This window comes from Chelonoidis abingdonii, chromosome 4 (genome assembly GCF_003597395.2).
Source record: "Chelonoidis abingdonii isolate Lonesome George chromosome 4, CheloAbing_2.0, whole genome shotgun sequence".
NCBI lineage: Eukaryota > Metazoa > Chordata > Testudines > Testudinidae > Chelonoidis > Chelonoidis abingdonii.
The window spans coordinates 115,611,537-115,639,410 of record NC_133772.1 but is presented as its reverse complement, the minus strand read 5'-3'; the positions used below and the strand labels follow the sequence as shown (position 1 = coordinate 115,639,410).

General features: G+C 40.7%; 1 protein-coding gene across 4 annotated transcripts in view; it reads left to right on the top strand.

Moving 5' to 3' along the window:
* STON2 (stonin 2) overlaps positions 1-20,252 on the top strand; it is a 113,358-nt gene extending 93,106 nt beyond the window's left edge. For 2 of the 4 annotated variants that reach the window (XM_032797588.2, XM_032797590.2), the window contains one exon: positions 15,157-20,252. In XM_032797588.2, coding sequence (XP_032653479.1) covers positions 15,157-15,240 — 84 coding nt within the window. In that variant the 3' untranslated portion in view covers positions 15,241-20,252. The remainder of the gene's footprint in view (positions 1-15,156) is intronic. The other 2 variants (XR_012655822.1, XR_012655821.1) reach the window with 2 other exon arrangements.
* Positions 20,253-27,874: the final 7,622 nt, after the last annotated feature.

The following is a 27,874-nucleotide window of genomic DNA, read 5'->3' as shown; positions in this document are numbered from 1 at the left end:
AAAGAGAGATCAGATGAGGCAGGATTCCTCATTGCTAATCTAGACTAAAGTTTGGTTCTGTCATGATTCGAAGTTTAATTGAATTTCCGTTAACACAAGTTAACTAAAATATTGTAAATGCTAGTCTACAACTACTCATAAGTTGTTTGTTGTTCTGAATGCTTAGACCCGCAATTACAGCATGTGTTAGTCACATTACAAATAGTGTTAATAATTGACTTATAGAATTGCTAGAATTATTAGTTTCTCATAGCATGCGCTCAATATAATAGAATCCATAAAGATTAGGGTTTGGAAGAGACCTAGGTAGGTCAGTCTAGTCCACCCCCTTGCTCAACAAAGCAGACCAACCCCAAACTAAATCGTCATCATAGGGTCTGGATTCTCATTACATTGTTCTAGGCAGTGCAAAGGGACCTTAAGGGTGCAATAAATAATAAGCCTTGCATGGGGGCTTTGCATAAGGGCTCTTCATAATCCTGCTACCTTGGCCCCAGGATAGACTGCTATGTCAGGGGCAGGCCAAGGAAGGGGAAAGAGAGAACAGTGGTGTGCAAAACATCTGCAGGCACACCGCAGTATCACAGTTCTGTTCGTCTCCAGGCACAAGGAGACCTGGGATGTCAATCATAAATCAAGCAAGCATAAAGTATATATTAAGGTCTGCAGGTACAGGCTGTTGTGAAAATACTGTAGCACAAAAAGCAGTTTTAAAGTCAACTTTTTTATCTCTCCCTCACAGCTGCATCTGGGTCTCCTGAACTTCTGTGAGCCGGAGAGAAGAAAATCTTATCACAGTTTCCTTTTTTTTCAATAAATGCCTCGGCATTTGTCTGGCTGCAGGAAACCTTGTCACCTTGATTGCTTGGTGTGCTTGTTCAGCTGAAAAAAACTTGGAGCATTGAGTAAGTGACTTTATACCTGAACTGCATTCATTTTCAATACTGAAACTAATGTACCCAGGCAGCAATCTAATGGTGTGCCAACACTGGGCCGGCTTGGCTGCCTTCAGTGTTTTAAACGGCTGGCTGCCAAGGAGCTGAAGGTTAACATCTTATATGTGAACAGCACAAGTTGCCTTAAAACTGAAGTGATAATTCTCTGCCTGCCATCATTCACCAGTTTGTATGAAACCAGGGGTGGCCAAAACACGGTCATTTGCCAAATGCTAAGGCCCCTGACAGGGAAAGTGAGGGCTGGAAAGACACAGTCCATGTGACAATTGTGAAGAATCACAGAAGAGTCACTTCCAATCCCTGAATAAGAATGTGTATTAGAAAAGCACAACAGCATATTTTTACAAGGTACTGTACTCACTCTTCCACTTCACTGTAAAGTGTCCCCTCGAACTTTCCCACACCCTCCTGCCTAGTTTTTGCTACAACTTAAAGAACAATACATGTGTCCTATAGACACATGTCCCAACATGCAATATTTCAATCTTGATGTCAAACAGAGACGCTAAAGAGATAGAGACTTCAAGGCCAATGAGCAGAGACTTCAAGTGTAAAAGAATGCAAAGGCCACTGCAAATTTTTATGAAGTCCTGCTGGGGACCTAAAGCAGGGAAAATATGACTTGTGGCAAAAGGACAACAGCTGAAGAATCAGCAGATTGGCTTCAAGTCAGGACACACACTTGTCAAAGAAACAATTAGGAAAACGCAAGCAGATGTTATCAAACTGACAACATCCTGATGTAGTCAAACTTCGACTATTTTGGGATTTGTTTTGTTCAATTACCTCAAACTTCAAAAATAAAACAAAACTCTTGTCTAGGCAAAATCGTTACAACAAAAGATTCCATGCTAAATAACAAGGAAGTAGTTACAACCTTCACTGTGCTGTCATAACAATACCATTTTTTTTCCACATTGAGGGAATGTCAGTTTTAGAATCTTGGCCCAAGGTGTGGGAGGAGAAATCTCACACGGATAGTTCAGAAACAAACCAATTCCCAGTGCAGGATGAATTTGTTTCTAAATATATTGTAGCATCCCTACCACGACTATGACCAATGATCCGCACCGTTTATCTAAGTAAGGAAACCTTCTCATATGGCTGTTAGTGTAACCCAAATTAATGCTCTCTTGAAAAATTTGGGCCCAGTACATTCAAGATCTTACAGACGACCAAGTCTGCACCTAAGTGACACTTCCCTGAAATCCATCAAAGGATGCAAAATCATCTAGAAATTTGGCTCACTGAGTAAGTGTAGGTTGAAGATAGATCCCAACTCCCAGTCTCCTGCCAGGAAGCAATTCCTGTCCCCAGGCAAACACACCAAATAAAACAACATTTAAATTTGTTACTATGCGAATTGCTATTCCCTTTGCTAATTAAGGACTAAGTGCTCCAAATCCATTCTATTACAATACAGTGTAGACAGCCCAGAATATGGACAACTCTCAAGTTGTATCTGGGTCTATTTAAGATATCTTTAGGGCACCTTCATTGAGCACCAATAACAGTTTTGACTATTGTGGTGCAGGTCCAACTCCAATCATATTGGTATAATAAATCCCAATTATTGTAGTTTTTGCCCTGAATTTTCACTTGTCTCACCTTCATCTCCCAATGTCAATTCTTGAGTGACCAGGCCAGATTCCTTGCAGCTCCTTCAGTCACATTTTCCGGCACTCAGTCTCTGGCTTGGTCACAGAGACTTGTTGAAACAGTATCAAAATTTCTCTGATGAGATTATAAACTTCAAAGTATGCTTCCATGTTTTCCTCTCCTTTACCCTGCTGCCACCACAAACTCCCTACATCATTCTCTCAGAACAGCTTTTCCCAACACATGAAAACTTGCGGGTTCCAACATTTATTCTCTTCTCGTTCGTAAAAAGGATAGATAGCTGCCTGAAAAAAAAAAAAAAAGTTATTCCTGCTTTCAGCAGTCTGATTCAAACACAAACCTTTTTCAATGGGTAGGGAGCAAAGGTAGGCAAACCATATTTGTCCTGTTAAGACAATTCACATTAAGGTTGAAAGTCAAAAATTAGATCTCTTGTCTGCAGTTTTGATTTCTCCTGCACTGGATCTACTGACTTCCTGGCAAAGTCAGAACTCATGGGGTTATTTCTGTCAGTCTGGAGAAAGAATTCCTCTGTGTTATTTATTTTTTAACCTGAGCACGTCTCCCTGTTATAAGAGTCGACGAACTGACCATGCCCTAACAAGTCGCTCTCACCTCCACAGACGGCAAAGTGAAGAGAGGAATCATTTGCAAGGGATTTCTTCTCAAAATTACTATTCCCTTGCTCTTATGTCTTTGGCAATTTTCACCTCTCCCTCCTAGTTTGAACCTACAGCTGTAAAGAGTCATCAAGAAGCTCTTTAAGGATGGCTGTCGCTCTCTATCCAGCAGTAGATACCCAGCCCTTATGTCATTGCTGCAGCGACTGCGAGGCCCTAAAGCACTAAAAGGGCCTGACCTCTCCACATTCAGAAAAAGGAATTTTGCCATTTGTGGCACCCAAGTATCTACCTGGCATCTTATCAACTCCATTTTAACATACCAGGGCATCTGCAGCCAATGGCATAGCTTTCCTCACTGCTTGCTGCACACAGATTGGGATGCATAAAGCTATTTTTGCACTAATGATTGAACTGTCAGCCAATATACCAATTTAAACATGGCAATGCTATTAGATGACTTCAGGCAATTTCCATAACCGGTGTGGGCAGTGATATTCTCTGAGAAATGAATGCTAGTCAATCAATGGCCAAGGACAAATCTGCAGTCCCTGGATTTAACAGGGGTCCCAATGACAGAGAATACTAGAGCTATAGAATCATAGAATATCAGGGTTGAAGGGACCTCAGAGGTCCATCTAGTCCAACCCCCGCTCAAATCAGGACCAATTCCCCAACTAAATCTTAGCTTTGATCCTTTGCTTTTTTTCTTATTCAGAATTTTAAACTGAGGCAGGCAAATGAGGCCAGGATCCAGGAAACCAGGATTACTGATAATAGTACAGCTTTTTTGTCTCCTCAACCAGGCATGGCGTCATTGCTCCTCTCCAGTGCATATAGACTCTGCTGGACAATGATGTGATGATCTTGTATGAATATGTCTGAGGTGAATGTTTCAGCAATATCTCGAATGGCTTATTAAAGCTCTGTACCGGAGCTATACATACACCCTATGCTTCCCAACTGCTCATCTAAAACTGTCCACACATTTCTAATGTGATCTCTCTCTCTCCTTTCTTTTAATTGTTTGCGTGTGTTACTAGGGATGCGCATGCTCACCTTTTCCCATTCCAACACCCAAACCATCTGACTCAAAACTACCCACTTCCAAATGTCTTTGTAGCTCTAAATATAAACTCCATTCCAACTGCCATGGAACTTTATGATCAACATTCCATCTTGTTGCTGCTAAAGGAACTCACCTAATGCTTTGTGTGCTGCTTGAACAGCAGCTGGTGGAAATTGTTCACATGTAATTCTATTGCACTATACCCTAGAAAAAATCCATTGATTTATTCCCTCAGTTTACCCCATATTTGGGGAACTGGGAACTGATGATTAGCGAATCAGCCTTGTGGGCTGAACAGCCCTCATGAGGGAAGACTAAGTTTCTTTGGCTTATAAACAAACAAGGTCTTCAAGTCGATGTGGAATTTCCTGAGTGAGAACAGCCAGGGGCAACCAGCCGTGACCTGGTAGAAGCGCAGTGCACTCAAACGATATGGATTCTCCAAGTCTTGAAACATCAAGCATTATAGAAGGCCTTTTGTTTAAAAACAGGAAAAAAAACTTTAACCTCAATCAGCAGCCTCAAGCCTATTAAGGGCACTGCTCACCTCACGAGTCTTCCACTGCCAAGTCTTCCTCATGTTTTAAAAATGTGCTGCGGACTGGGTAGCAGATGCTCTCCTCATGTTTATTGATGCTCTTTTGCAGCTTCTAAGTAGACGAAGGTAAGACTATTTGGAGCAGGGTCACACTCGGGTCCCTGAACTGCACCCAACAAATGCAGGATTCCCCCCTATGTTATATCATAACAGCTTTGTGCAACCATTAAAAGGCCTAGTGATACAAGTCTCCTAGCATTCCCTTGATTCAATCACCCAGTCTAACCAATCTCACCTGTATTCAGCTGAAAATATTCCTTTCTTTGTATCACCGCCATTATTTCCAGGTTATGTCCCCTGTAACCTCTCCAAGAACAGTTCTCCCTAGAGGGAGCCTTGCTGATAGCACAGTGGGCCAGAGCAGCAGGATATGGAGGATACAGGACACAACTTCAATTTCACGTCAATCAATGTGAGGATTTTGTTTTGTGTTTACATTTATAACAGTTTCCCAGTAACAAAATTTTATCCCCACTCCACAGCTGCTAAAAAGCAACAAATCACAACATAATTAAACATCTCTACAGAGTTAGCCAGTGCGTATCTTTCTTATTTTAACAAAACAAAAGAAGAGGAACATGTTACAAAATAATTATATCAGTCTATCACAATAGTGCAAGAGGTTATGAATTGTGTGGATGGATGAGGCAATAGGAAGGTTAGGAACACTTAATTTTGTTGTCCAAGAAGGCTTCAAAGGCTCAACAGCGAGTTGCTTTAGGCTAAAATGGCAGCAGATGGTGTGTATTTCTTCCTTCAACAACTGATCAGCGGCTTCTGCTAAATTCCTAGAACTGATGAACAACCAACGTAGACTAAATCTGTAAAAGCTGACCTACGCGTATTATCTTTAAAAGTTTGCCAACCCTTAGAATAAAGGTAACACATAGGGCTAAGTGACACTGTATGCTAAGTTCCACTGAATCATGAGAGTTTCCTGAAAGCAACGTGGCAGAGTTACTGGGCTCCAGAGATGGACTTTATACTTCTGGTGCCCCTGCATTCACAATTTCAGGACCTTTCGCAATGAAATCCATCCTTATCATCAGTAGTGAGAGTAATCAGGAGGGACTCTAGGCCAGTTCGTGAGTCACGAGGACGCGTGGCTCCTGTAAGTCTTTGGATTGTCTTGTCAGAATAGGTATTAACCAGCTCCCTGCCAGAAGATAATGTATGTCACGATGATGAAATATTTCAGCACTGCTACAGATACAACACATGCAGTGAAAGAGCCCTAAAATTTCCCCAGCCTTTAGTGGGATTATCATTTTAATTTTGGAAAATTTTAAAATGCACCGGTATCATCAATCTGTTGAGTATTTTTCATGATGAATTGCCTTTTTTCCTTTTGGTTCTCATTAGCACAAATATCTAGAGTTATTAAATACAATATGTATCAGTAAGAGGAGTTTAGCTTAATAAGGGGAGGACCTTTAGTCTCCAATCATTCTGATCAAATGTTGTCTGTTTCCTAAACCCTGGTGTGGATTTTCCCCCAAAAAACAATTAGCAACCACACTGTATCCAAGTACTATTACTCTCCAAAAATAATCTGAAAAAGAAAACAGGAAGGTCAGAGTGGAAATAGCTTCAGGAAATAAATGTACAGGTGCACTGAAGGCACTTTTTTTGCCATGTTGCACTCAGACATATAGCACTTCAAAGTGAGATCAAAGGGCAGAGACTGTGTCATTCACAAAGGGTGTACCTAATGGAAGGCTTTTAAAGGGATCTTTCCAGAGGTGGAATAATTATTCCTATCATAAAACAAACCTCTTAACGTCTAAATCCTTTCTGCGTTCTACAGGTCTGATGAAATTTTTGAATTTTCCCCTCGTACCCAACGTGTGTGCCCTGTGAATGGAGAACATGTTCCATAGCATAACTGCACACTAGCAGAGCAGAAAGAATGAGAATAGAAAGACAGACTGCCATGTGAGGAAGCTGGCATTGGCCACATCAACAAGGACAGGTAGCCCTCTGAAGGCAACTAAAGGCCAGATGTTCAAGTGCTCAGCCCTCAGGCTAGATTTTAAAGAGTTCCCAACTATCTAAGTAGCCCTCCCAATTTGCAACACTTATAGCCATATTTTTCCGAAAGAGTCCAGCACCCAATGCTGTTCGAAAATCTGGCCATTTATTCTAGTGCCTTAATAGGGAAGGCAAGTTTGCTTTGAAATCTAGCTTTGATATTGGTGCTGAATCTGGAAAATCCTGACTGCATAAATATAAAAAGTATCAAAGGTATTGCTTTCCGCAGAAAATCAAAAGGGGATAAAATAGTTTTTTTAAGAAATAGATGACCCAATTTCATCCACTGAACTCCAATTGGCTTCTGAGAGGCTATTCCTGAGTTACAACGGTATGAGTAAGATCAGAAATCAGTCCTTAGTTTCAATTAACTTATTTTGAATTAAAGAGAAGAGAGAGAGAGAAATGAAGCAAGAACAAAAACCTCTGATCCTCCAATCATCCCATTTGTTGGAAAGTATCTGTCCTGTGGCTGGACTTCCATACATACTAAAACTTCTTAAAATAAAACAGAGAAATGGGTTACAAGTTCTCTCCTGTTCAAGGCCGTCAAATCTTCTTGCTTAATATTTCTTATATTTAACTGTCACTAGATGCATTTCCAATGTTCAGAAGTTGGGGAGAGCATGCAAAAGTTCATAATACTGATCTAAGGCTAGCCAAACCTCTTGGGTCTGCAAATCTGGTCTAGAAATTTAAATAAGAACACCTCTTTCACATGAGCTTTCCGATAGTTCCTCAACAACATCCTGAGAACACATTCACTTCTTATAATTTTGTTACTTCTGCTTTCTGGGCCTTACCAGAAACTAGGATGACAGATAGCAAATGTGGGGTAACAGTCACTATATAAAGACAAAGCCCCAATAGCTGGACTGTCCCTATAAATCAGGACATCTGGTCATCACCAGAAAACTGAGTTCTAGAGACAACAGTGAAAATGGAAAATAAGGGGAACAAAAGTATCTAAATTTTGGAACAACAGTTTGTTTTGAGTTTTAAGGAGAAACAGTGGGAGAGGAAATTCTTATTTTATACAGAGATGGACCTGACTACAAAGTTTTCCTAGCCAGCCCAGTGTAAGCGTCAATCAAGAAATTTGGATCTGGGTTCAGAATTTTGAATCTTCCTTCACGCCCAGAGTCAGGGACTGTTTGGATGTTTTGGGTACATCTCTCTAAACTTAATGCAACCCTATGTTCATAAACACTTAGCACTCACAAAATGCTTTTAATCCACAGCTTCCCAAAATGCTTTACAAAAGGTGGGTATGAGTGTTCCCATTTACAGATAGATCCTGCAAATACTTACTATGAAATGAAGTGCTTGGAGCTGTCCCTGGGCTTCACTAGGACTACCTGCAGTTGAAAGCTCCATGCCCAGTAATAGCTCTTTGAAGGATTGGGCCCTGAATTATTTTCAGAAATGTTCTTGTCCATAGATGCTGTAGCCTTATTGCTACCTGAAGAAAAAGATGAGCCTTCTTTTTTAATTTGATTTTTAAAGGACATCATCAGATTACTCTAGGCTTAACATTTAAGTCCATATAAAAAGAGGGCCTTAAAGGGGTCTCGTAATTTTTTTAAAGTTTAATGAAAACATTTTAGTCAAATGTAAATAATCCGTGTGGCATTTGGAACCTGACACAGCAACACTGTTCATTGAAGTCACAGTGAAAGTAGCCAGGGACCAAATGAAAGTCATTTTCCATGACCACACTGAGTGAAATGCAAAATGTAAAAGCGCACAAATAATGAAAAATAAATTAGAATTTAAAATCTCTCTATTTTAATGAATTAGCATGTTGTTAATAATACCATATATTAAGTCAACAGCATCCTTTAAGAAGATAAATGGTTTCAACAGTTACTATTCTTTTATCAAAAACTATACTTTGGGCAGGGAAGCAAATAGCTCAGATACACAACTGTAAAACTTGTGTAAATAACATTTTACAACTCAACTGCAATGTGTATTGATGAATGATTTGCCTTCTACAGTCTGGTCTAGGGGAAAAGAATAAGGGAGGGACTTGCTACTACTTTCAGCCAAGAAGAGGTTTCCTTAGTTCACTGTGATAGAGGTGTTTTTAGAGGCTTTAGTCCCAGTTAGTGTAATGATTGAAAAGATAATGGTGTCTCAGTATACACATTTGTTACATTGTATGCTTCTTGGAATAAAAGTACTGTTAGGATGAAACCTGAAAGCAACATTGTATTACAAGGACAGGAACACACAACATTTAACTTCTTATAATGCCTTCGAAGTATCGGGACACAAATTCTACCCCATCCAAACAACATGAACTAGTAACCAGTCTACTTAATCATTCAGGAAAATGTTAAAATAAAATCTATTGCCCTCAGATATCTTTCTAGGCAGGAATGATCTAGATCCCTGCTTATATTGCACACTCTTTATTAAAGCAGCTATCACATGTTCGTCAAGCTAATAGGTAATAATTGGAGATATATCAATCTCTTAGAACTGAAGGACCTTGAAAGGTCATTGAGTCCAGCCCCGCGCTTCAACTAGCAGGACCAATTTTTGCCCCAGATCCCTAAGTGGCCTCCTCAAGGATTAAACTCAACAACGCTGGGTTTAGCAGGCCAATGCTCAACCACTGAGCTAGCCCTCCTCCATAAACCTGACCAGCAAGTGAAAACCTTAAGAACAAATGATTTTTCTCAGGACTAGTCAAGATCCTATTAAAATGTGCATTACTTTAGTGTTCGGATTTAGAGGATGAGATAAGAAAAGGGACTGGGAAGAGTCAGATAATCAGCTATATTTATTTTGTGTTTATTTCCCATGGTGTTCACTATGTCTGGATGTAGGGAAATTTTTATCTGTTGACTATTTTATAAAAGGAAGACCTTTCATGCACCACTTTTCCCCTTGATGCTCCTATTCCCGCAATGCTTACTGTCAAAAAGTTTTTATTCTGCAGTAACAAGGAAGGCTCTGCTGATGACCAAACCACCAGTTTACAAGAAACATTCAAATGATAGGAAAGACTGTAAGAGAGGTCAGGGTAGCTTTTGTTTGGCTGCAGTTGTCGACATAACATACTTCAGTGCAGAAAGGTAAAGGTGAAAGAAGCAGAAAGGAAGGCAGGCTTGAATGTAGTGTAAGTCTTTCTTGTCAATACACTGGATGAATATAAAATGTTCCAGCAAATCCCTAAGCTCTTCTAAACAAACCGTCAATGACCTCCTGCCAAAATACAGATAATAGTGAGCCAGATAACTCAAGACACAGTCACACTGAAGAGCATTTTTTTTTAAAGTACTGCTTTGTACTTCTTACAGCAGAAGCTAGGTGTTGCAGTTCTCTTCAGCTGGGTCCGTTGACAATTACTGCTCCTCCATGGTCTCCTTCACTGCATGGCACAATCCTTGGGATTTCCAATTTCTGCTCCCTCAGATCAAGATTCAAGTCCCTTTTTCTGTTCTATTTCACCTGACAAGAAAAAAAGGAGAGAAACATCTGTACTGAAAAAGGAAAAAAGAACAAGAAGTTCTAACCAGCTTCTGATTTTATGTCTGAGGCCACAAACTTTTGATTATTGCAGAGGCTGGGAAATTACTTGCTCTCAACACAGGTTATAATTAGATATGTGCTGAGGAAGTGGCTTGAATCTGGATTAAGTTTAGTACAGGGTTTTCAATTTCAGGTTTGAGGTCACATGAGGGTAGAGTTTAGAGACTCGAACAATGCTTCAATCCTTTGAGTAGATCTCAGTGGTTTCATCCAAACTGACAGCAATTTTGTACAATTGTCACAACTTGGGATCAAAATGTCAGGAAAAGAACTGTCCTGAGTGACTTTGGATATCAGTCCAAACTGCTACTGGTATCATCCCTTCTGGTTTTAGATCCAAACCCACAATTTAAAATGCACGAGCTGACTTTGATCATATAATCTGAATCCAAGCCTCCTGAAATTAAAAGGGTTTTTATTAGAGATTCTTGTTTTGATCATATCTGATATTGTTAATTAATAATAGTAACTGTATTTCTAAATAGCACCAATCTACAACAGTATCCAGAAAATTTTTACAATGAACATATACAGTTTAAACACACTGAAAATTCAAGAGTAAAATAAAAACAGACAGATCCATCTGTGTACAAACAATCTTTGCATAGTCATAAATAAAGTCACATGCTGCTTGAACACCCTTGGAGAAGAAAGCCCTTTTAAAACATATTTGAAAACATAATTCTGTGCACACACACAGCCTGCTCTCTAAGTATTTCTGATTTACCCAAACCACTAGTACCAGCAAAATGATGTAAAACAACAGTAAAGTCTGGATCCAAAGACTCTAGTTGTCCATTGGCCTTAGGTTCCCAGAAGGAGTGATGATAGAGACCAGGATCTTTCTCATAGACTCTAGGACTGGAAGGGACCTCGAGAGCTCATCGAGTCAGTCCTCTGCTCTCAATGGCAGGACCAAATACTGTCTAGACGACCCGATAGACATTTATCTAACCTATTCTTAAATATCTGCCAGAAGACGGAGATTCCACACACCTCCCTAGGCAATTTATTCCAGTGTTTAACTACCCTGACAGTTAGGAACTTTTTTCCTAATGTCCCCAACCTAAATCTCCCTTGCTGCAGTTAAAGCCCATTGCTTCTATTGCTTCTGTTCTCATCATTAGAGGCTAAAGTGAACAAGTTTCTCTCCTCCTCCTGATGACACCCTTTTAGATACCTGAAAACTGCTATCGTGTCCCCTCTCAGTCTTCTCTTTTCCAAACTAAATAAACCCAATTCTTTCAGCCTTCCTTATAGGTCATGTTCTCAAGACCTTAATCATTCTTGTTGCTCTTCTCTGGACCCTTTCCAATTTTCCACATCTTTCTTGAAATGCAGTGCCCAGAACTGGACACAATACTCCAGTTGAGGCCTAACCAGTGCAGAGTAGAGCGGAAGAATGACTTCTCGTGTCTTGTTACAACACACCTGTTAATGCCTCCCAGAATCACGTTTGCTTTTTTTGCAACAGTATCACACTGTTGACTCATATTTAGCTTGTGGTCCACTATGACCCCTAGATCTCTTTCTGCCATACTCCTTCCTAGACAGTCTCTTCCCATTCTGTATGTGTGAAACTGATTGTTCTTTCCTAAGTGGAGCACTTTGATTTGTCTTTATTAACTTCACCCGTTTACCTCAGACCATTTCTCCAATTTGTCCAGATCATTTGAATTTGACCCTGTCCTCCAAAGCAGTTGCAATCCCTCCCAGTTTGGTATCGTCCACAAACTTAATAAGCGTACTTTCTATGCTAACATCTAAGTCGTGATGAAGATATTGAACAGAGCCGGTCCTAAAACAGACCCCTGCAGGACCCCACTGTTACCTTTCCAGCAGGATTGGGAGCCATTAATAACACTCTCTGAGTACGGTTATCAGCCAGTTATGCACCCCACCTTATAGTAGCCCCATCTAAATTGTATTTGCTAGTTTATATTCAGAAAATCATGCAAGACTGTATCAAATGCCTTACTAAAGTCTAGGCATACCACATCCACCGCTTCTCCCTTATTCACAAGACTTGTTATCCTATCAAAGAAAGCTATCAGATTGGTTTGACACGATTTGTTCTTTACAAATCCATGCTGGCTATTCCTTATCACCTTACCACCTTCCAAGTGTTTGCAGATGATTTCTTTCATTACTGCTCCATTATCTTCCCTGGCATAGAAGTTAAACTACTGGTCTGTAGTTCCTGGGTTGTTTTATTTCCCTTTTTATGAGGGCACTATATTTGTCCTTTTCCAGTCTTCTGGAATCTCTCTTGTCTCCCATGACTTTCCAAAGATAATAGCTAGAGACTCAGATACCTCCTCTATTAACTCCTTGAGTATTCTAGATGCATTTCATCAGGCCCTGGTGACTTGCCATAACTTTTCTAAGTGTTTTTAACTTGCTCTTTTTTTATTTATCTTCTAATCCTACCACTTCCCATAAACATTCACTATGTAAGACATTCCTTCAGACTTCTCAGTGAAGACTGAAACAAAAGAAGTCATAAGCATCTCTGCCATTTCCAAGTTTCCTGTTACTGTTTCTCCTCCTCACTGACCAGTGGCCTACCCTGTCCTGGGTCTTCCTCTTGCTTCTAACGTATTGATAAAAAGTCTTCTTGTTTCCCTTTATTCCCATAGCTAGTTTGAGCTCATTTTGTTCCTTTGCCTTTCTAATCTTGCCCTGCATTCCCGTGTTATTTGCCTATATTCATCCTTTGTAATCTGACCTAGCTTCCATTTTTTATATGACTCTTTTATTTTTGTAGGTCATGCAAGATCTCGTGGTTAAGCCAAGGTGGCTTTTGCCACATTTTCTATCTTTCCTACCCATTGGAATAGCTTGCTTTTGGGCCCTTAATAGTGTCCCTTTGAAAAACTGCCAACTCTCCTCAGTTGTTTTTCCCCTCAGTCTTGATTCCCATGGGACCTTACCTATCAGTTCTTTGAGCTTACCAAAATCTGCCTTCCTGAAATCCTTGTCTCTATTTTGCTGTACTCTTTCTACCCTTCCTTAGAGTTGCAAACTCTATGATTTCATGATCACTTTCACCCAAGCTTCCTTCTACTTTCAAATTCTCAACAAGTTCCTTCCTATTTGTTAAAATCAGTCTAGACAGCTTCCCCCTAGTAGCTTTTTTAACCTTCTGAAATAAAAGTGTCTGCAATGCAGTCCAGGAACTTACTGGATACTCTGTGCCCCGCGGTGTTATTTTCCCAACATATATCTGGATAGTTGAAGTCCCCCATCACCACCAAATCTTGGGCTTTGGATGATTTTTTAGTTGATTAAAAAAAGTCTCAACCACCTCTTCCACCTGGTTAGGTGGCCTGTAGTAGACTCCTAGAACGACATTACCCTTGTTTTCACCCCCTTTTATCCTAACCCAGAGACTCTCAACACTTCCATCTCCTATGTCCATCTCCACCTCAGTCCAAGTGTGTACATTTTTAATATATAAGCAACACCTCCTCCCTTTTTCCCTGTCTATCCTTCCTGAGCAAACTATACCCATCCACACCAACATTCCATCGGCTTAAACTGCAGCAAGGGAGATTTAGGTTGGACATTAGGAAAAAGTTCCTAACTGTCAGGGTAGTTAAACACTGGAATAAATTGCCTAGGGAGGTTGTGGAATCTCCGTCTCTGGAGATATTTAAGAATAGGTTAGATAAATGTCTATCAGGGGTGGTCTAGACAGTATTTGGTCCTGCCATGAGAGCAGAGGACTGGACTCGATGAGCTCTCGAGGTCCCTTCCAGTCCTAGAGTCTATGAGAAAGATCCTGGTCTCTATCATCACTCCTTCTGGGAACCTAAGGCAATGGACAACTAGAGTCTTTGGCATCCAGGACTTTACTGTTGTTTTACATCATTTTGCTGGTACTAGTGTTTGGTAAATCAGAAATACTTAGAGAGCAGGCTGTGGTGTGCCACAGAATTATGTTTTCAAATATGTTTTAAAAGGGCTTTCTTCTCCCAAGGGTGTTCAGCCCAGCATGTTGACTTTATTTATGACTATGCAAAGATTGTTTGTACACAGATGGATCTGTACTGTTTTTATTTTACTCTTGAATGTTTTCAGTGTGTTAAACTGTATATGTTTCATTGTAAAATTTCTGGGATACTGTTGTAGATTGGTGCTATTTAGAAATACAGTTACTATTATTAATTAACAATATCAGATATGATCAAAACAAGAATCTCTAATAAAACCCCCTTTTGAATTTCAGGGAGGCTTGGATTCAGATTATATGATCAAAGTCAGCTTCTGCAATTTTAAATTGTGGGTTTGGATCTAAAACCAGAAGGGGGATGATACCAGTAGCAGTTTGACTGTATCCAAAGTCACTCAGGGACAGTTCTTTTCCTGACATTTTGATCCCAAGTTGTGACAAATTGTACAAAATTGCTGTCAGTTTGGATGAAACCACTGAGATCTACTCAAAGGATTGAAGCATTGTTCAGTCTCTAAACTCTAACCCTCATGTGACCTCAAACCTGAAATTGAAAACCCTGTACTAAACTTAATCCAGATTCAGAGCCACTTCCTCAGCACATATCTAATTATAACCTGTGGTTGAGAGCAAGTAATTTCCCAGCCTCTGCAATAATCCAAAAGTTTGTGGCCTCAGAACATAAAATCAGAAGCTGGTTAGAACTTCTTGTTCTTTTCTTTCCTTTTTCAGTACAGATGTTTCTCCTCTTTTTTTCTTGTCAGGTGGAAATAGAACAGAAAAAGGACTTGAATCTTGATCTGAAGGGAGCAGAAATTGAAAATCCCAAGGATTGTGCCATGCAGTGAAGGAAGACCCATGGGAGGAGCAGTAATGTCAACGGACCCAGCTGAAGAGAACTGCAACACCTAGCTTCTGCTGTAAGAAGTACAAAGCAGTACTTTAAAAAAAAATGCTCTTCAGTGTGACTGTGTCTTGAGTTATCTGGCTCACTATTATCTGTATTTTGGCAGGAGGTTCATTGACGGTTTGTTTAGAAGAGCTTAGGGATTTGCTGGAACATTTTATATTCATCCAGTGTATTGACAGAAAGACTTACACTACATTCAAGCCTGCCTTCCTTTCTGCTTCTTCACCATTTACCTTTCTGCACTGAAGTATGTTATGTCGACAACTGCAGCCAAAACAAAAAGCTACCCTGACCTCGCTTACAGTCTTCTCCTATCATTTGAATGTTTTCTTGTAAACTGGTGGTTTGGTCATCAGCAGAGCCTTCCTTGTGATCTGCAGAATAAAACTTTTTGACAGCTAAGCATTGCGGGAACTAGGGAGCATCAAGGGGAAAAGTGGTGCATGAAAAGGTCTTCCTTTTATAAAATAGTCAACAGAATAAAAATTTCCCTACATCCAGAACATAGTGAACACCAGGGAAATAAACACAAAATAATATAGCTGATTATCTGACTCTTCCCAGTCCCTTTTCTTATCTCATCCTCTAAATCCGAACACTAAAGTAATGCACATTTTAATAGGATCTTGACTAGTCCTGAGAAAAATTCATTTGTTCTTAAGGTTTTCACTTGCTGGTCAGGTTTATGGAGGGAGGGCTAGCTCAGTGGTTTGAGCATTGGCCTGCTAAACCCAGCGTTGTGAGTTTAATCCTTGAGGAGGCCACTTAGGGATCTGGGGCAAAAATTGGTCCTGCTAGTGAAGGCGGGGGCTGGACTCAATGACCTTTCAAGGTCCCTTCCAGTTCTAAGAGATTGATATATCTCCAATTATTACCTATTAGCTTGACTGAACATGTGATAGCTGCTTTTAATAAAGAGTGTGCAATATATAGCAGGGATTAGATCATTCCTGCCTAGAAAGATATCTGAGGGCAATAGATTTTATTTTAACATTTTCCTGAATGATTAAGTAGACTGGTTACTAGTTCATGTTGTTTGGATGGTAGAATCTTGTGTTCCCGATACTTTCGAAGGCATTATAAGAAGTAAATGTTGTGTGTTCCTGTCCTTGTAATACAATGTTGCTTTCAGGTTTCATCCTAACAGTACTTCTTATTCCAAGAAAGCATACAATGTAACAAATGTGTATACTGTAGACACCATTATCTTTTCAATCATACACTAACTGGGACTAAAAGCCTCTAAAAACACCTCTATCACAGTGAACTAAGGAAACCTCTTCTTGGCTGAAAGTAGTAGCAAGTCCCTCCCTTATCTTTTCCCTAGACCAGACTGTAGAAGGCAAAATCATTCACTCAATACACATTGCAGTTGAGTTGTAAAATGTTTACAATACCAAATTTTTACAGTTGTGTATCTGAGCTATTTGCTTCCCTGCCCAAAAGTAATAGTTTTTGATAAAAGAATAGTAACTTGTTGAACCATTTATCTTCTTAAAGGGATGCTGTTGACTTAAATATATGGTATTATTAACAACATGCTAATTCATTAAAATAGAGAGATTTTTAAAATTCTAAATTTATTTTTCATTATTTGTGCGCTTTTTACATTTTGCATTTCACTCAGTGTGGGTCATGGAAAATAGACTTTCATTTTGGTCCCTGGCTACTTTCACTGTGACTTCAATGAACAGTGTTGCTGTGTTCAGGTTCCAAATGCCACACGGGATTATTTACATTTGGACTAAAAATTGTTTTCATTAAAACTTTAAAAAAATTACGAGACCCCTTCTAAGGCCCTCTTTTTATATGGACTTAAATGTTAAGCCTAGAGTAATCTGATGATGTCCTTTAAAAATCAAAATTAGAAAAAAAAGGAAGGCTCATCTTTTTCTTCAGGTAGCAATAAGGCTACAGCATCTATGGCAAAAGAACATTTCTGAAAAATAATTCAGGGCCCAATCCTTCAAAGACTTATTACTGGGCATGGAGCTTTCAACTGCAGGTAGTCCTAGTGAAGCCCAAGGGACAGCTCCAAGCACTTCATTTCATAGTAAGTATTTGCAGGATCTATCTGTAAATGGGAACACTCATACCCACCTTTGTAAAGCATTTTGGGAGCTGTGGATAAAAAGCATTTTTGAAGTGCTAAGTGTTTATGACATAGGGTTGCATAAAGTTAGAGAGATGTACCCAAAACATCCAAACAGTCCCTGACTCTGGGGTGAAGGAAGATTCAAAATCTGAACCCAGATCCAAATTTCTTGATTGACGCTTACACTGGGCTGGCTAGGAACTTTGTAGCTCAGGTCCATCTCTGTATAAAATAAGAATTTCCTCCCACTGTTCCTAAAACTCAAAACAAACTGTTGTTCCAAAAAGTTTAGATAACTTTTGTTCCCCTTATTTTCCATTTTCACTGTTGTCTCTAGAACTCCAGTTTCTGGTAGGATGACCAGATGTCCTGATTTTATAGGGACAGTCCAGCTATTTGGGGCTTTGTCTTATATAAGTGACTGTTACCCCACATTTGCTATCTGTCATCCTAGTTTCTGGTAAGGCCCAGAAAGAGAAGTAACAAATTATAAGAAGTGAATGTGTTCTCAGGATGTTGTTGAGGAACTATCGGAAAGCTCATGTGAAAGAGGCTGTTCTTATTAAATTTCTAGACCAGATTTGCAGACCCAAGAGGTTTGGCTAGCTTAGATCAGTATATGAACTTTTGCATGCTCTCCCCAACCTCTGAACATTTGGAAATGCATCCTAGTGACAGTTAAATATAAGAAATAATTAAGCAAGAAGATTTGACAGGCCTTGAACAGAGAGGGAACTTGAACACAATTTCCCTTCTCTGTTTTATTTTAAGAAGTTTAGTATGTATGGAAGTCCAGCCACAGGACAGATACTTTCCAACAAATGGGATGATGGAGACTCAGAGGTTTTTGTTCTTGCTTCATTTCTCTCTCTCTCTCTCTTTAATTCAAAATAAGTTAATGAAACTAAGACTGATTCTGATCTTACTCATACCGGTGTAACTCAGGAATAGCTCCTCAGAAGCCAATTGGAGTTCAGTGGATGAAATTGGGTCATCTATTCTTAAAAAACTATTTTAATCCCCTTTTGATTTCTGCGGAGCATCCTTGATACTTTTATATTTATGCAGTCAGATTTTCCAGAATTCAGCACCAACTATCAAAGCTAGATTTTCAAAGCAACTTGCCTCCCTATTAGGCACTAGAATAAATGGCCAGATTTTCAAAACAGCATTGGGTGCTGGACTCTTTCGAAAATCTGGCTATAAGTGTTGCAAATTGGGAGGGCTACTAGATAGTGGGAACTCTTTAAAATCTAGCCTGAGGGCTGAGCACTTGAACATCTGGCCTTTAGTGCCTTCAGAGGGCTACACTGTCCTTGTGTGATGTGGCCAATGCCAGCTTTCCTCAATGGCAGTCTGTCTTTCTATCTCATTCTTTCTGCTAGTGTGCAGTTATGCATGGACCATGTTCTCCATTCACAGGGCACACACGTTGGGTAGAGGGAAAATTCAAAAATTTCATCAGACCTTAGAACAGCAGAAAGGATTTAGACGCAAGAGGTTTGTATGATAGGAATAATTATTCCACCTCTGGGAAGAGATCCCTTTAAAAGCCTTCCATTAGGTACACCCTTTGTGAATGACACAGTCTCTGCCCTTTGATCTCACTTTGAAGTGCTTATAGTTCTGGAGTGCAACATGCAAAAAAAGTGCCTTCAGTGCACCTGTACATTTATTTCCTGAAGCTATTTCCACTCTGACCTTCCTGTTTTCTTTTTCAGTTTAATTTTTGGAGAGTAATAGTACTTGGGGTACAGTGTGGTTGCTAATGTTTTTTGGGGGAAAATCCACACCAGGTTTTAGAGAAACAGACAACATTTGATCAGAATGATTGGAGACTAAAGTCCTCCCCTTAAAGCTAAACTCCTCTTACTGATACATATTGTATTTAATAACTCTAGATATTGTGCTAATGAGAACAAAAGGAAAAAAGGCAAATTCATCTGAAAAATACTCCAACAGATTGATGATACCGGCTGCATTTAAAAATTATTCAAAATTAAAATGATAATCCCCACTAAAGGCTGGGGAAATTTTAGGGCTCTTCACTGCATGTGTTGTCATCTGAGCAGTGCTGAAATATCGTATCATCGTGACATACATTATCTTCTGGCAGGGAGCTGGTTGGAATACCTATCTGACAAGACAATCCAAGACTTACAGGAGCCACGCGTCCTCTTGACTCACGAACTGCCTAGAGTCCCTCCTGATTACCTCACTACTGATGAAAGGATGGATTTCATTGCGAAAGGTCCTGAAAGTGAAAGAAGGGGCACCAGAACTAGTAAAGTCCATCTCTGGAGCCCAGTAACTCTGCCAGTTGCTTTCAGGAAACTCTCATTGATTTCAGTGGCACTTAGCATACAGTGTCACTTAGCCCTGATGTGTTACCTTTATTCTAAGGGTTGGCAAATTTTAAAAGATAATACTGCGTAGGTCAGCTTTTACAGATTTAGTCTACGTGGTTTTCATCAGTCTAGGAATTAGCAGAAGCCGCTGATCAGTTGTTGAAGAAATACACACCATCTGCTGCCATTTAGCCTAAAGCAACCTGCTGTGAGCCTTGAAGCCTTCTGGGACAACAAAATTTAAGTTGTTCCTAACCTTCCTTATGCCTCATCCATCCACACAATTCATAACCTCTTGCACTATTGTGATAGACTGATATAATTATTTTGTAACATGTTCCTCTCTTTTTGTTTTGTAAAATAAGAAAGTATACGCACTGGCTAACTCTGTAGAGATGGTTTAATTATGTTGTGATATTGTTGCTTTTTTTAGCAGCTGTGGAGTGGGATATAATTTTTGTTTGAACTGTGGGAACACTGTTAAATAAATGTAAACACAAAACAAAATCCTCACATTTTGATCGTGAAATTGAAGTTGTGTCCTGTATCCTCCATATCCTGCTGCTCTGAGCCCACTGTGCTATCAGCCAAGGGCTCCCTCTAGGAGAACTGTTTTGAGAGGTACAAGAGGGGACATAACCTGGAAATAATGGGGTGATACAAAGAAAGGGAATATTTCAGCTGAATAACCAGTGAGATTGGTTAGACTGGGGGATTGAATCCAAGGGAAATGCTAGGAGATGTATCACTAGAGCCTTTTAATGGTTGCACAAAGCTGTAATGATATAACATAGGGGAGAATCCTGCATTTGTGGGTGCAGTCAGGACCAGGTGACCTGCTCCAAGTAGGTCTTTACCATCTCTACTTTAGAAGCTGCAAAAGAGCATCAATAAACATGAGGGGAGCATCTGCCTACCCAGTCCGCAGCACATTTTTAAATAACATGAGGAAGACTGGAGGGAAGACACGGAGGTGAGCAGTGCCTTAATAAGAGCATTTGAGGCTGTGATTGAGGTTAAAGTCCTGTTTACAAAGGCCTCTGCCATAATGCTTTGGATGTTTCAAAACTTGGAGAAGCCATATCAGTTGAGTGCACTGCAGCTTCTACCAAGGTCACGGGCTGGTGCCCCTGGCTGTTTCTCACTCCAGGAACTTCCCACATCAGACTGAAGACCTTGTCTGTTTTATAAGCCAAAGAAAACTAGTCTTCCCTCATGAGGGCTGTTCAGCCACAAGGCTGATTCGCTATCATCGTTCCCAGTTCCCCCAAATATGGGGTAAAACTGAGGGGAATTAAATCAATGATTTTCTAGGGTAGTGCAATAGAATTACATGTGGAACAATTCCACACAGCTGCTGTTCAAGCAGCAAACAAGCCATTAGGTGAAGTTCCTTTAGCAGGCAACAAGATGGAATGTTGGAATCAAAAAGTTCCATGGCAGTTGGAATGGCAGTTTATTTATTTAGAGCTACAAAGACATTTGGAAGTGGTAGTTTTGAGTCAGATGGTTGGTGTTGGACATGGAAAGGTGAGCATGGCATCCTAGTAACACACGCAAACAATATTAAAAGAGAGAGAGAGAGACTCACAATTAGAAATGTGTGGACAGTTTTAGATGAGGCAGTGGGAAGCATAGGGTGTATGTAATAGGCTCCTGTAACAGAGCTTTCAATAAGCCATTCGAGATATGCTGAAACATCACCTACAGAACATATTCATACAAGAGCATCATCACATCATGTGTCCAGGCAGGAGTCTATATGCAACTGGAGAGGAGCAATGACGTCCATGCCTGGTGAGGGAGGACAAAAAAAGCTGTACTATTATCAGTAATCCTGGTTCCCTGGATCCTGGCCTCATTTGCCTGCCTCAGCTTTTTAAAATTCTGAATAAGATAAAAAACAGCAAAGGATCAAAAGCTAAGATTTAGTTGGGAATTGGTCCTGATTTGAGCGGGGGGTTGGACTAGATGACCTCCTGAGGTCCCTTCCAACCCTGATATTCTATGATTCTATAAGCTCTAGTATCTTGTCTTGGACCCCTGTTAAATCCAGGCTGCAGATTTGTCTTGGCATGATTTGACTAGCATCATTCTCAGAGAAATATCACTGTCCCACACCGGTTATGGAAATTGCTAGAAGTCTCTAATAGCCATTGCCATGTTTAAATGTGGTAATTGCTGACAAGGTTTCAATCATTAGGTGCAAAAATAGCTTTATGCAATCCCAATCTGTGGTGCAGCAAAGCAGGAGAAAGCTATGCCATTGGCTGCAGATGCCCTGGTATGTTAAAATGGAGTGATAAGTGCTGCAGGAATACTGGGATGCACAAATGCAAAATTCCTTTTCTGAATGTGGAGGAGGGTTCAGAGCCCTTTTAGTGCTTTAGGGGCCTCGCAGTCGCTGCAGCCAATGACATAAGGGCTGGGGATCTACTGCTAGGATAGCAGAGCCGACAGCCATCCTTAAAGAGCTTTTGTGATGACTCTTTTACAGCTGTAGGTCAAACTGGAGGGAGAGGTTGAAAATTGCCAAAGACATAAGAGAAGGGAAAGTAATTTTTGAGAAGAAATCCCTTGCAAAAGATTCCTCTCTCACTTGCCTCTGTGGAGGTAGAGAGACTTGTTAGGGCATGGTCAGTTCGTCGACTATACTAACAGGGAGAGTGCTCAGGTTAAAAAAATAAATAACACAGAGGAATTCTTTCTCCAGACTTGACAGAAATACCCATGAGTTCTGACTTCTGCCCAGAGTAGTAGATCCAGTGCAGGAGAAATCAAAACTGCAGACAAGAGATCTAATTTTGACTTTCAACCTTAATGTGAATTGGTCTTAACAGGACAAATATGGTTTCCTACCTTTGTCTCCCTACCCTTGAAAAAGTTTTGTTTGAATCAGACTGCTGAAAGCAGGAATAACTTTTTTTTTTTTTCAGGCAGCTATCTATCCTTTTTACGGAACGAGAAAATAAATGTTGGAACCCCAAGTTTTCATGGTAGTTGGGAAAGCTGTTCTGAGAGAATGATGTAGGGAGTTTGTGGTGGCAGGGGGTAAAGGAGAGGAAAACATGGAAGCATACTTTGAAGTTATAATCTCATCAGAGAAATTTGATACTGTTTCACAAAGTCCTGTGACCAAGCCAGAGACTGAGTGCCCTGGAAAATGTGACTGAAGGAGCTGCAGAATCTGCCTGTCACTCAAGAATTGACATTTGGGAATGAAGGATGAGACAAGTGAAAATTCAGGGCAAAAACTACAATAAAATTGAGGATTTATATACCAATATGATTGGAGTTGGACCTGCACCACATAGTCAAAACTGATTATTGGATGCTACAATGATAGGTGCCCTAAAAGATATCTTAAATAGACCCAGATACAACTTTGAGAGTGTCCAGATTCTGGGGTCTTATCACTGTATTGTATAGAATGGATTTGGAGATTGAGTACTAATTAGCAAAGGGAAAAGCAAATTAGAGTAACAAAATTTAAATGTGTTTTTATTTTGTGTTTTACCCTGGGGGGACCAAGGAATTGCTCCTGAGCAGGAGACTGGGAGTTGGGATTCTAATCTTCAACCTACCACTTACTCAGTGAGCCAAATTCTAAGATGATTTTGCACTCCTTGATGGGATTTCAGGAAGTGTAAATTAGTGCAGAATTTGGTCGTCTGTAAGATCTTGAATGTCAACTGGGCCCAAATTTTCAAAAGCGAGCATTAATTTGGGTTACACTAACAGCCATAATGAGAAGGTTATCCTTACTAGATAAAACGGTTGCGATCATTTGGTCATAGTGCGTGGTAGGGATGCTACAATATATATTAGAAACAAATTCATTCCTGCACTGGGAATGGTTTGTTTCTGAACTATCCGTGTGAGATCTCCTCCCACCACCTTGTGGCCAGATTCTAAAACTGACATTCCCTCAATGTGGAAAAGAAATGGTATTGTTATGAAGCCACAGTGAAGGTTGTAACTAGCTTCCTGTTATTAGCAGGGAAATCTTTTGTGTACGATTTTCTGCCTAGACAAGAGTTTTGTTTTTATTTGAAGTTTGAGGTAATTGAACAAAACAATCCCAAAATATGTCAGTTTGATACATCAGATGTGTCAGTTTGATACATCTGCTTGCGTTTTCCTAATTGTTCTTTGACAAGTGTGTGTCCTGACTTGAAGCCACATCTGCTGATTCTCAGCTGTGTCCTTTAGCCACAAGATCATATTTTCCCTGCTAGGTCCCCAGCAGACTTCATAAAATTTGCAGTGGCCTTTGCATTCTTTACACTGAATGTCTCTGCTCATTGGCCTTGGCAGTCTCTACTCTTTAGCTGTCTCTGTTGACATCAAGATGAAATATTGCATGTTGGGACATGTGTCTATAAGGACACATGTATTGTTTCTTTAAATTGGTAGCAAAAAGCTAGGCAGGAGGGTGTTGGGAAAAGTTCGAGGCAGACACTTTACAGTGAAGTGGAAAGAGTGAGTACAGTACCTTGAAAAATAATGCTGTTGTGCTTATTCTAATAACATTCTTATTCAGGATTGGAAGAAAGTGACTCATTCTGTGATTCTTCACAATTGTCACATGACTGTGTCTTCCAGCCTCACTTCCCTAGTCAGGTGGCCTTAGCATTTGGCAAATGAACCGTGTTTTGGCCACCCCTGGTTTCATACAACTGGTTGAATGATGCAGGCAGAGACATTATCACTTCAGTTTTAAAGGCAACTTGTGCTGCTTCACATATAAGATGTTAACCTTCAGCTCCTTTGGCAGCCAGCCAGTTAAAACACTGAAGGCAGCCAAGCCAGGCCCAGTGTATGCACACCCATTTAGATGCTGCCTGGTACATTAGTTTCAGTGATGAAAATGAATGCAGTTCAGGTAAAGTCACTACTAATGCCTCCAAGTTATTTTTCACTGAACAGAACACCAAGGCAATACAGGTGACAAGGTTTCCTGCAGCCAGACAAATGCCGAGGCATTTATTGAAAAGAAAGGAAACTGTGATAAGATTTTCTTCTCTTCCGCTCACAGAAGTTCAGGAGACCCAGCATGCAGCCTGTGAGGGAGGAGATAAAAAAGTGACTTTAAACTGCTTTTGTGCTACCAGTATTTCACAACAGCCTGTACCTGCCCAGACCTTAATATAACTTATGCTGCTCTGATTTATGATCTGCATCCCAGGTCTCCTGTGTGCCTTGGGAAGCACAGAATAGTGATACTGCGGTGTGCATGCAGCATGTTCACACCACATGTTCTCTCTTTCCCCTTCCTTGGCCTGCCCCTGACATACAGTCTATCCTGGGGCAAGGAGCAGGATTAATGAAGAGCCCTTATGCCAGAAAGCCCCCCATGCAAGGCTTATTATTTATTGCCCCCTTTAAGGTCCCTTTGCACTGCCAGAACAATGTAAATGAGAATCAGACCCTATGATGACGATTTAGTTGGGGTTGGTCCTGCTTTGAGCAGGGGGTTGGACTAGATGACCTCCTGAGGTCTCTTCCAACCCTAATCTTCTATGATTCTATATATTGAGGCATGCCTAGAGAAACTAATAATTCTAGCAGATCATAAGTCAATTAGTTAACACTTTGTAATGTGACTAACACATCTGTAAATGCGGGTCTAAGCATTCCAGAACACAAACAATTATGGAGTGTTTAGACTAGCATTTACAAATATTTTAGTTAACTTGTGTTAACTGGAAATCAATTAAACTTGAATCATGACAGGACCACAAACTTTAGTCTAGATTTAGCATATGAGGAATCCTGCCTCATCTGGCAAGGTCCTTGTGACAGACACACTAGGCAGTGGCTGGGCCAAATGCAAAGGTGATGTGGAAGAGACGGTGTAAGTTACATTTAAATAAGCAAGGGCCAGATACTTCACTCACTGATGCTAGTGTAAATCAGGAGAAACTCTATAGAAGTAAATAAATTATACAGATGGCAAAACCCTAAAGCCCCTGAGTAAATGTGTGTAAGGGAGCCTAAGGGCTTGTCTAGTCTAGAGAAATTTGCACAGGTGTAACTACATTATAACATCACTGCAAACCTCTAATGTAGAGATGCTGAACAGAAGCAAAACAAGGCTTGCACCAATGTGACTTACCCTGGTAATTTACACTGGTGCTGCACATCTACACAGGAGATTTGCCCTGATTTAGTTACACCTAGGCAAAAACCCCAGTATACAGTAATTAAGTAGATTGGGGGGGTCTACACTACGCTCATTGTGTTGGTGGAGTGCGTCCTCATAGCAGCACTTGCATCGTTGCAGAGAGCAGTGTGCCCTAGGTAGCTATCCCACAGTGCAACTATCAGCAGGGTTTTTTGAGAAGGGCTTGCAGTGTCTCATGGAACCAAAACATTGTCACGGGGATAATAGGACCACGGCTTCAACCTCCCATGATGCAGTTTACTTCCTCCCTCTCTCCTTTGATATCAACGACAAACAAGCCATACTTTTTCACCCCTTTTTTCAAAAGGCTGGCTTTGCTGCGTGTACACCATAGCCTGAAAAGTGAGGACCCCACTCAGCTGTGCACTCTTGTTGTGAGCATTACAAACACCTTGCACCTTATCCTGAAGTATTACCAGAGCCATGGAACATGTGACGTCCTTCAAGCAGCCCTGTTGCAAGCCATAGAACAAAACAATTCCCAGTTGCTGCTGGCAGTCATGCAGCAGCTGAACACAGTGGAGCACCATTTCTGGTCCTGGGAAACAAGCACTGACTGGTGGGATCACACCATTATGCAGTTATGGGATGATAAGTAATGGCTGCAGAACTTTCAAATGTGAAAGGCCACTTTTCCAGGAGCTTTCTCCAGCTCTGAAGCAAAGCAACACTAAAATGAAACCTTCTCTGACAGTGGAGAAGTGAGTGGAGATCGCTGTTTGGAAGCTTGCAATGCCAGATTGCTACCGGTCAGTGGAGAAACAATCTGGAGTTGGTAAATCCACCATGGGAGTTGTTGTGATCCAAGTGTGTAGGGCCATTAATCGACTTCTGCTAAGAAGAGTAGTGACTCTGGGCAATGCGCAGGACATGGTGAATGGTTTTGCAACAATGGAGTTCCCTAACTGCAGTGGGGCGCAGACCACCTTGGCGCCAGGCCACCTTGCCCAAGAGTACATAGAGTCCCAGAGGCATTCATTATCTCGTTGAACATGTCATCGTGCGTTCTCTTTTTCCGTTTTCTAAACTGTGAAAACCTCTCCACCGGTATGGAAGATAAACTGAAGGCCAAGCTTTCCACTGTAAGGCATGCACAGCACAAGGCAACCATTGTCAGTGCATACCCTGGGTCTAGTACAAAATTGCTATGTAAAAACCACTCCCTTTATTTCACTGAAGTGCAAGCTGGAATATAATCAGTATCCCTAGCTATTCAATAAACCTCTTTGGCATTCCAGCCATGGTGAGTATGGCCCAGGGACATGGGTGATGGACCTCGTGCTGCAACTTGTGGGCAACCTGCACGAGAAGTACATGTGGGCAGGTGGACATTGCCCCCTCCCTTTAGCAACATGGATGGTACACAGAGACTGGGGACCAGTGTTAAGCCTCACAAAGTGCAGTGTGTGGCTGTTTCTCTACAGCTGGATCGGAGCTGTGCCTGCACATTCTTCTCCCCATAGACCAATAAGATTCACCACCTCCTGGGTACTACAGGCTGGAGCACATGTGTGGCATTAAGTTGCCATGATTAGCTGGGCTGGCAAGCTCTCCACCTGAACAAACAGGAAATGGGAACTGAAAAGTTCCCAGGGCTTTTACAGGGAAGGGGCTATTTCTTGTGTGCCTGACTGCTGCGCAGAAGAGTTGAAAACGATCATTAGAGTAGTCCCAGTGGAGTATTATGTGACACCTTCTGGAGGTCAATTCAGTCGACTTATACAACACTGCATCTACATTGCCTCTCTGTCAAGCTATCAACATCAAATTAAGCACTACACCTCTCACAGAAATGGAGTAACTAAGTCAACCTAACTAAGATGAGTTAGGTCAGTGGAAGTGACCTGGTACTGTAGATGGCAAACATTATTAGGTCAACGTAAGGCAGCTTCCATCAAACTAAATTTATAGTAGGACTGTCAAATGATTAAAAAAATTAATC